The sequence below is a fragment of the Passer montanus genome, unplaced genomic scaffold (genome assembly GCF_014805655.1).
Source record: "Passer montanus isolate IOZ18808 unplaced genomic scaffold, ASM1480565v1 scaffold2, whole genome shotgun sequence".
Taxonomy (NCBI): domain Eukaryota; kingdom Metazoa; phylum Chordata; class Aves; order Passeriformes; family Passeridae; genus Passer; species Passer montanus.
Genome location: NW_024366591.1, coordinates 5,697,161 through 5,707,310, shown reverse-complemented (window position 1 = coordinate 5,707,310; position 10,150 = coordinate 5,697,161). Strand labels below are relative to the sequence as shown.

At 39.1% G+C, this 10,150-nt stretch overlaps 1 protein-coding gene across 1 annotated transcript; it reads right to left on the bottom strand.

Annotated features, from left to right (window-relative positions):
- On the bottom strand, positions 1 to 9,669 carry LOC120501106 (sulfotransferase 6B1-like). The gene is made up of 7 exons (XM_039706820.1): positions 9,586 to 9,669; positions 4,236 to 4,379; positions 3,501 to 3,590; positions 2,712 to 2,838; positions 1,836 to 1,930; positions 1,045 to 1,201; positions 1 to 131 (listed from the first exon to the last, which is right to left on the bottom strand). The coding sequence occupies exons 1-7, from the start codon at positions 9,667 to 9,669 to the stop codon at positions 1 to 3; spliced, it is 828 nt and encodes a 275-aa protein (XP_039562754.1).
- Between the last annotated feature and the right edge of the window lie 481 nt (positions 9,670 to 10,150).

Here is a 10,150-nt window from a genome sequence, read left to right as displayed (position 1 = left end):
TCAAACTTTGCAGTATAAGTCATACTTCAACTTTTTCCCGAGTGTCGTTCCTGCTATATGTTCTTCAAATGCTTTGTCCATTTTCTCATTCTGATCTTCACTGAAAAGATTCTTCCAGTCACTTACACCACCTTCAAAGAAGCAGGAACAAACTCTTAAAAACCAAGAAATTTCATTATTTTTCTATAGAGATATTATTTTTATTGCACTGTACACTAAATAGTGTTGATCCATTCTCCAGATGGAACATTTTTCTACACCAATAGAATTTTGTGAAATCAGTGGAGTTTCATATACATGTGAATAATCTTTTGCTATAATGCCAAAGAACATACTGTGTTCAAAAAGGCAGCCTAAAATCCTATTTCCCTCCATGTCTCTCCTCCAGTCAGTTATGAATGGCAAAGTGAAAGATCATGAAGAATTAATTAAGAATCATCTGCTGGGAGGTAGAGCTGGGTTTCTGCTCCTTTGGTAGCTTGGTTTTTTATCCAGTTACTTCTTTAATGTAGAATGCAGAAATAGATTCAAAATCCAGGTTGCCCTTCTCATGTCCATGTCCCACAAAATACACTGCAAAAGTTGTTGCCTTTTGTTTCCTCTCTTGTGTCTTCCGGGATTCTTGCTTGCTTGGCTTAGCTCTAATGTGTAAGAGTGAGCAGGGATCTGGCAGTGGCCATCTCAGTGGAGAAGATTCCTAAACTCTCATATAAAGGCTGGTCATACCACTCAGGCTGAGTTTGGCCCTGTGCTGCCTGCTCCAAAGGCTGGGCAACTGGGGATCCAAACACAGAGCTGGAGAGGAATTCAGACACATGACAGTTCCTCCTTCCTGCCAGCAATCTGAGAGCCTCCAAGAGTTTCTCTGCTGTGAGAGCCTTGCTGGGTATCTTCCTCACCAGTTCTCCTTGAATAGGCTTCTCAAGCAAAGCAGCGATAACCTGCTTTGCAATGCTACTATGAGTGCAGGAAAAAGAACCAAAGGATGGCCCAAGTTCTTGAGAGTGGGACATTTCTACCTCTGAGTCCCTTGGAGCTTCCTACCTTTGCGAAAGAGAACCTTGCCAAATGACCCATGGGTCTTGTCTGAGTTTTTCTTCATAGACTGGAAGCTGCTCCTCTCTACCACCAGCTGGAGCTCTTCCTCAGTCAGAGCAATTCCAAAGAATGTAGCTATGTTTTTCACACTCAGGGCAGGATTCTGGAAAGAGGAATGCAATACATGACATGACTTTCAAACAAATGACGCTGGTTTCCAAGGTGTTTACACTTCCCTGTATCTCTCTGCTGGCTGCATACATAGGATATTCATGAATTTCTCTAAGACTAGGGTGGGCCATAGTGTTTCTCCTCTCCATAATTACTTTGGAGGAGATACAAGCTGCTTTCTGTACACTACAACATATTATATATGATTTACATTTGTGTAAAATATACAGTGCTGAAAACACAGAAGCTCCTCCCCAAAGATTGATTACTGTTGATTTTGGTTTACAATGATTTGGGCTTTATTACAGAATTCACAGAATATCTCTAGGTTTGGAGACACTGTAGAGATCAATGAGTCCAACCCATGCTCTAGCACCTCAACTAAACCATGGTATTGAGTTTCATATCCAGTCTTACAGATAAATAGAAAACAAGAATCATTTTCACAAGCAAAAGTTTAAGAAGGCTTTAAATTTTGAATTTCACCTCTTCTTCCCTTAAAACAGATTCTTAAAACAAGAATCTGTCTCACATACCTTGGATACCCTGCATATATAATGGTGTATTGGTTCAGGAAAAAAAGGTCCCTTGAAGTATAAAGTATTTGTAAGTGTTCTTAACCTTACCTCTTTTACCTCTTCATAAGTCATTGTCATAATATTTTCTGTGTCAGCATATTTGTTCCATTCAGAAAGGTATTCAAGGTAGCATCCCCAGGCCGCTAAATAAAATGGAACAATACTAAGATGAAGCATAAATTAAGGTTATACATGTTTTGCTCATTAATTTGTGTCTGCCAAGGGCTTTATTAATCATGTCAGTGGTAGGGTTTACACACTTCTGTAAGATATATAGGTTTAGCTCCAGACTCAGGCATATGATACTATTAGTAAGTCAGAAAAATAAAATTTGGTAGTATTTCAAGATAGCTTCGAGTTCACCAAAAAAGCTATCATCTTGCAGACCATCTTGAAAGATCCATCCCTTAATTCAGTCTAGAACCTTGTTGAACCCCCTCTTCTGTTGGCAATGTGCTACCCAAAACTCATAACTCTAAACTAGTGCTATTACTTTTTCTCTTTTTTAATGCATTAGATTTAGTCCCCTTTTTAATGCACTAGACTTAGTCCAAATAATTCCTTTCATCCAACGTGGCATGGAGGTGATTATGTAGCTCCATGGACACAAGACAATGGACATAGGAGAGCAGGGATAAAGGGGACCCAAGACAGAGATAAGGAAGAACTGCTTCTTCCAGGAAAATTACCAGTTTGTGCATATTTTAAAAACCTGTGCAAGTGCAGTTTTGACAAATATTTATCCTCAAACAGTAAGGCAAGCATGGTAAACTTCAATTCAGATGTCTAATTCTCTGTCTTTAATCTCTGCTTTTGTACTGTAGAGCAAAAATTCCTAGAGAAGCTGATTTACCAAAGTACAAGGGTTTTTAGACAAAAGACAAATCAATGGACAATTGACGCAGAGAGAAAAATATACTGTACTTTTCTTTGTCATGAAATCTGTGAAGAAATCATCCCAGGTCTCATAGGAGGGAAGAGTAGGCAGGCCATTGGAAAAATGGTAGAAAGATGTAGCAACATCTTTTGGATTACGAATCAGTAATAATATCTAGAGAAAAATTAAATTAATTTCTTATAGAGAAAGACATAGCAGACTACAGTATTAAAAAAGAAATAATAATAATAATAATATACTTTCTAACTGCAGTTGTGGATTTCTAATACCTTGTGTGCTTCTGGCAGAAGTAGCACTTTCATTCCTGGGTCCAAATTTAACTTTGTATTTAACTTTGTTAACAGTGTTTAACTTTGCTTTCGTACCATGAGAAGATGGTTGCCTATAATTATTATCTTTTATAGCTGAACCAAATTATTTATGCAGAATCTGAGCATGTTTTGCTCAATACAAATTTAATCTTTTAAGTAGCAAGGAAAATTCACAAAAATATAAATTCTCCTTGAAATTTGACACATTGAAGCCCTCACTTGCAACAATGCCATAAATTTCCTCCCACAGGAAATCACGTCAACATCCATTTTGCCACTGGAGGATTTGTTCAAGCCCTGCAACTCTCTTGTGGAAACTGCCACAGTGGTGCCAATAAGGGCAAACTGTGGTTAAGTCAGATGAATGGCAGTACTTAAACAGTCATGTTGAAATGGCTGGGCTAAATGCAGCGATTCTGAAAAGTGGCAGAAAAGTACTACATTGACATTAATAAAAAAAATCTGCTGAAGTGTTTTCTTTTATACATTAAAATCAGCACTCACCTTGGCATTGTTTTTGAAGATAGATTGGGGAAGATTTTCAGGGCGGAGATTAGTAACCATAAATCTTGGAGAAGGTAATTTGATCATTCGCTTGAAGAATTGGGAGGAAAGTGGACAGTTCAGTTAGTACAAGTGTTCTTTTCAGTAACCTATGCTAAAATGTGGCCTTGATGAACTTTTCAATAGTTATTGGCTGATTGAAGTGGTTTTTGGGTTTTTTAGTGAGTGTTGCCCTGTGATATTAGTGGGCACTGAGTAGCTCTAATCTTCAAAAGCCCATGAGCAACTGGAAAAAGTCTATCCATTGTTAGTTCTTTTCAGTGATAATTCTCTTCCGTTCTGTTATGTAAGGGATCAAATCCAGAGGAAGGGTACACACTAGCTATCTGTGAAAGCTGTAGCATCTCAAGGAATGAGAAATGGGATGAAGAGGAAGAGCTAGAAAAAGAGACAAATGCTCATATTGCATGATTTGATGAAGCTCTTCTTATATACGAAAGATGCTATGTTGAATTTCTGAAGTTATGTATCTCATGGGTATGTCCTCCGCTCAGTCCCAATGAAGTGTTCATTGATCACTCAGTATTTGACAGTCCAGATGAGATTACTCCTGACCAGATGCCACATAAAAAGAAATTGTAAAGTTCTTATCAAACAATGGAATAGTTCATACATCATATATTCAGTATTTGAAGCAAATAATGTTGATTATTTCCATACATAGTGTATTCCCACCTCATATTTTTCAGCATCTCCAACTTCGAGGTAGGGGAATTCTTCTGGTTCTTCAGCATTCACATTGCTTTCACTACCTGGTGTTTTCTTTTGAGATATGGCTATCAGGTCAGTTAAGATTTGACTTAGCCAGTTTGTGCCTGAAAGAATAGAGAAGTGCTTGTAAACCTTTTAGAATGGACAGAAATGGATTTACCAGGAAAAGGCAAGAGCTGGTAGTACTACCAGGTGAGTTACCTGGTCGCCTTTTATGTCATACAATCACAGCTGAGCTGTCTTGTCAATCACTTCCCAGAGTCCTACCTTTGCTCCTCATAAGGATATATTTCTCCAACTTGAACAGTTTAGTAAACCATAAATTACCTTATATATTGTAAACTAACTAATAAGGGAGAAGAACCAATGAGATTCAAGTAGGAAAACCTGCATTAATGTAATAAATTTTATTGTGACAAATGTAAGGGAGAATGGGGGGGTACACTTGTACTTTAAAACCTAAAGTATTAAATGTTTCCTGCTGTGATGACTATCTTCGGAAGAAAGACGGGTCACAGTACTTCAAGACAGGAGCAGAACTAGATCTGAAAATTGCACATTCATTTTCTTTAACAATAGGAAAACCTCTCTAAAGTGACATTTCCTAGACACACTTGTTATCTTTTCCTTCAAAATGTAACAAAGAGCCTGCATAGATCTCCCATCTATGATTTACCATTTCCTGACTTCTGGACACTGGGTGCCTTTTTCACTGAAATCTTAACAAGTGCATTCCAGTGCATAACATTTCTTCAAAAAGAGAATACAATAAAAAACCAAATTCTTCACAGTCCTGTCAGCTATGACTATCTGCTCTAAGGCAGTGTGAACCAATTGCTGGAAGAAAGAAGCAGCAAGAATAAAGTGTACATGAGGCCCATCTAATCCAAAACTTGGCTTGCATGTAGACCAGTGCTTTGAGGCAGATTGAGGTATAAATAGAAGATAACAAAACAAAATTACATTAATTGCAGATTGGAATTTAAATGTCATGTCAAAATGACCATGGTGAAAATCCTCAAGGCAGTCCATCTCTTTCCAGTAATCACTGCTGGGATTTTTCCTTTTTCCTGATTATATCACCCATCATTCTCACCAGAGTTAGATAAAATGTGTTGGAAATGGGAGAGAAAATGTTCAGTGCACTAGAGACTGACTGAGGACAGTCCTGTGAGTGTGGCTGATTGCTGCCTGCAGCTGGTGCCCAGGAGGGCACAGGGGCACAGGCACTCTTGGGCCACTCATCAGACTGCACTACAGAGGTCTCTTTTTCTTCTGGTTACACAAAGATTACTCATTCCTACATTTCTCTGATGAGCTCAATCATTGTTCAACAACTGATCAGTGCTTAGGGAGTTGCTAATAATATAACCTCAGCTACAGTGAGTAGTGTTTACCACGCACTTCAGATGACGACCTGCTGACTGCACTGAGCCCAGTAAAAGAACTGCCTTTAGGCTCAGATTCGATATTTAAGTATCTGGCAAAAGGATGGATGTGTCACAAAATATGAGAAAATAGTTCTCCCCAACAATTTATGCCAAGAATTTACATGCCATCCTTTCTTATCTCCATCTCTTGACTGCTGCCTGTTGGGCACTGGAAGGAAGGGGATCAGCAATTAGACACATGTATGTTTTTGCCATTTGCTCTCCCTGAGGGATTCAACGGAGATACAGGGCTCTCCCTGGTCCCTGAGCCATCATGAACTGCTCATGGGATGATCTAGCCCTACGTTTTTACATCTACTTTTTCCAGTCCATACACAATCTTTTGCTTTTCCCTTCATAGCCGTTCTTTCTGTAAAACCTTGTCAGCATAGAAAGACTGCCTATGTACAGGCATAATCTGAAGCCAGTGGATATCACATGGCCTGGTCCATCTGATCAGTGACGTCTGCTAAAGGGCAAAAGTTGGCACCACCCACACCATTTTTTTCACTGACATCAGCTAAAACTTGCTGTCCTACGAAATAGCTCTTTTGCTGATTCTTGATGTGAAACTAGCCGCCCTAGCAGAACAAAAAGCAGCTTACTTAATTTTTCTTCCTTATCTTCCCTTGGCATTAAACTGTCATGGACTGAAGATAAGAAAATGTGTTTGCTTGGTATTTTTACCTGCTGGCAAAAAAATTAGTTGGGACTGTCATCCCTAAGGGTAGAAAAAGAGAGGAAATGACCTGTAAATTATTAGAGTCATTTAATGCAATAGCATAGTGTTGGAGTAGGGTTTCCAAAATGTTAAAAATTATTCCAGAGAACCTCCAGAGCATTTCCAAGGTATATTTGCAAGAAGGGCTGACTTCCCGCTGACCAGACTTGGTCCTCCCTGATTGTGGAGCTTTGCAGAAGGAGGCTGGAGACATTTCTGTCATAGCTATGGGACAGTGCCAGCTGGCCCTTACCTAGTGCACAGCTCTGCTCATGCAGATCCATTCCCAGTAAATGGAACAACTTCAAAGAATGAAAGCTTCAAAACGTGTGCTCCAAAGTGCTAAATAAGTAGAGGTATGCTTTTATAATTATTTCTGTGATCTGCATTTATCGAAGGAAGGAAGGAAGGAAGGAAGGAAGGAAGGAAGAAGGAAGGAAGGAAGGAAGGAAGGAAGGAAGGAAGGAAGGAAGGAAGGAAGGAAGGAAGGAAGGAAGGAAGGAAGGAAGGAAGGAAGGAAGGAAGGAAGGAAGGAAGGAAGGAAGGAAGGAAGGAAGGAAGGAAAAGCCTGCACGGGTAGTGCGATGCCCCTGGTCTTCTGTGATTGAGCCCATGAAAAGCATGGCTTAAAGCAGAATTTGCTCTAAAATGGAAACGCCGTATGTGTGGCATTTTCCCCTTTGAATAAGTTAGTGTGGATCTGATAACAGGAGAATCAATGCCTTCAAACTGAGCCCAGGGTGGTGGGATGGCTTTGGATATGTGGCAAAAGCTGTCTGCACACCCACAAAGGAGCACAATAAAGCAATGAAGAAGGAATCGACACAGTACCCTGCCCGGATACTCCCATGAAGTCAGCTCATCCAAGGCCAGTCTCCAGAAGCTCAGAGGAGCTCAGGTAGGGTGGAATGCAAGATAAGGACTCTTTAAAAAGGGACTGGACCTTTAGAGATGTTTTAGTTATTGCTAGGCAGTAATTACAGTGGCAGGGCCTCAAAGCCATGTCTTATCTTTGTCTGCAGCAGCCAGTAGCAGGGAAAAAATATTTGTCTCAGAATCTTTAATCCTAGTCTGGAGGAAAATGATGCTGCTCAGTCACTGCATGAACATTGTTCATGCTGAGTTCTGTCAGGTTCCTAAGGCTGCAGAGATGTCCTTCACTCCCAGTGAGGGCACAGGTGTCCTTTAGACTGGCACACTGACCTCATAGCATCAGCTCCTCTTACAAGCCTTTCTGTGCTTGGGTAGGGTGTCCTTGTCAAAGAATAGCTGAAGGTTATCTGGGGAGTTTCTTCTGAGCTTCTATGAAAGCCCCAGAGGCCAACAGCCTGAGGAGACATCAGCAGAGTTCCACAGTCTGAGCAAAGACAATACCTCCCACAGAAAACCTCTACCTATCACACATAGGACACAGCAAATCGCCTTGAGTTCCCAGCATTGCTCACATGAAAAGTCTCAGAAATCTGGGACCAGTGCTTCATTTTTCACTTCAGAGCAGATTTGAGAGTAGGGAAAAAGTAACCAAGACCAAAGTCCAGGGTAGGAACATCTACCCATTACTCTTCCACGTTCATGCCAGTCAGGTAAGTACTGCGCAATCTGTTCATTACAGTTGTGTCTTAATGCATAAAGCAAACACTGATGGTTACAAAATATTCCCAACATTATCAAAAAAACCTGTTACCTATAGGTGACTAAATGATACCACTCAATGATGTAAACATCAATACTATGGCTAAGCGTTTATCTCCTGCTTCCAGAAACAAGCCTTGTAACAAGGCAGGTCTGGGGTATGTTAGAAATCCATTAAACAAAAGCAAAGCCTCGGTAAACTGTAGCTTTACTGTGTAGTGACAAAACCAACAACAGAAGCAGCAACAAATGACACACACAAACATCATCTGTTTGATTTATGACAACCATTTTTATTAGGCTAAAAAAATAAATCAGGAGGCTCAAATTGGCCTGCTATGCTTGATACCTGAATAAGATTCAGATTTCTGCTGATGCAGACTTGCAAAGAAGCACATGGCCTGGCAGAGAATTTACAGAGCAACTCTTGCTTCTAGGTATCAATATTACCCAAAGCTATGAAGACAGAGGCTGACATTCTGCCTTTAAGAAGCTAAGTATACTTTAAACAGATTGAGCTACTAATGTGTTATGAGCTTCTTTCTTAATAGTATTTAATGCATATTTAATTCTGATTTCAAATAAGTCAATACAAAATTTCAATATATTTGAAGCATAACTGTATGAAAGCTTAAATGTGGTAAAAATCTTTTTGCCAAAAAATGACCTGAATTGATAGTTTTTAGAGAGGTCTCTAGGTGGAAAATACACTTCACTGCTCTAAAAAGACTGATGAATTAATTAATAAAAGTGGAAATAGAATATTCCATTAGGAAGGCATAAAGTGAAGCAGTGCTGTTAGATTCTTCTGTATGTGATTAATTATAATACTGTTCAATAAATTAACACCTCTTCAGTATGCCAAAGGTCTTACATTTAGCATTAACATCTGATATACACTGTAGATACTATAAATGCAGCTGTAGTCCAAATAGTACTACGCTTATTAGGAACATTGACTTTCATCCTGTGTATCATGATGAGAGTTCAAGAAACAATTGTTTTAACAGCTCTGGTTTATCTCCCAGGTTTTACAACATACATATTTTAACATGGAGTGCTTGCTACTAAGTGCCTTTTGTACACTTCCTGTACTTCCAAACTATGCTTTTCCTCAAAAACCTTCCTCCAGTCATTAGCACCACTTACAAAGAATCCATCTTGACACTGTAAGATTTAATGCAAAAAGGAAGCTTTATTGACATACCTTTATGTAGGATATAGTTAATAGGAAGGGAAAAGTCTACAACATACAGTAATACGCAAGAAAATAAATTAGACAGCTTTACACCAAAGTTTATGGTGTAGTTTTTTAATTTGCCAGTAAGAATATCACTGTCCTTTCTCATTCATCTCAAATAAAACATGAAATAAATATTCAGAGTTGTAAGTGCAACATCATAATTATATTATTAGTAGTAATTGCTATTATTCTGATTGTTTTTGTTACTGTTGTTTCTATTATTGTCACTGTTCTGATTATCAGCATTATTATGACAACTCCTTTTGTACAGCAAGAAAACATATCTGCTTCAGAAAAGCTTGCTAGGATAGCATCATCTCTTACAGCTTCAGAGGACCTCATACCTTTGAATACTTCACAAATGCAAGGCATGGTGGCGTAGGCAGTCCCCTGTAGGTCAGCAGCAATCAGTGATTTTTCCAACACACTAGCTAAAAGTGTTTCAGACTGTTCTGTTCCTTTCTCTTCCCTTTTGTTTTGCAAAATTCCCCACTGACTTTTAACAGTCATGGGCAGCAGAGGAAGGCATAGGTTACCTATTTATTGATTATTTCTAGTAGTGAGCGTTTCTTAACTTGAAGGGCCCTTCTCATGTAAGGGAAAGGGCAGCTCTTCACAGTCCTTCACAGAAAACAATCCTAAACAAGCTGCAAATGAGTCACTTAAAAACTATCTCAATGACACCACTCCACTTAGAAACTCACAGACTCCAGAGGAAATATAAAGGAATCTGTTTTTAATGACAACTCAAAGGACAGCTAACATGTATCATATGGTGTTTATTCCAATTTCATCATTGTTAACATGGCCTCTGACACATGGTCATTGAACATGAGATAATTAAGGGAAATTA

Excerpts from the sequence above, each read along its gene's own strand:
- LOC120501106 (XM_039706820.1), bottom strand. The coding sequence starts at position 9,669 with ATGCCTTGCATTTGTGAAGTATTCAAAGGTATGAGGTCCTCTGAAGCT. Across the intron at positions 3,591-4,235 it reads GAGATGCTGAAAAATATGAG|CGAATGATCAAATTACCTTC; the intron begins GTGGGAATACAC and ends CAATTCTTCAAG. Across the intron at positions 1,202-1,835 it reads CTTATGAAGAGGTAAAAGAG|AATCCTGCCCTGAGTGTGAA; the intron begins GTAAGGTTAAGA and ends TCCTCTTTCCAG.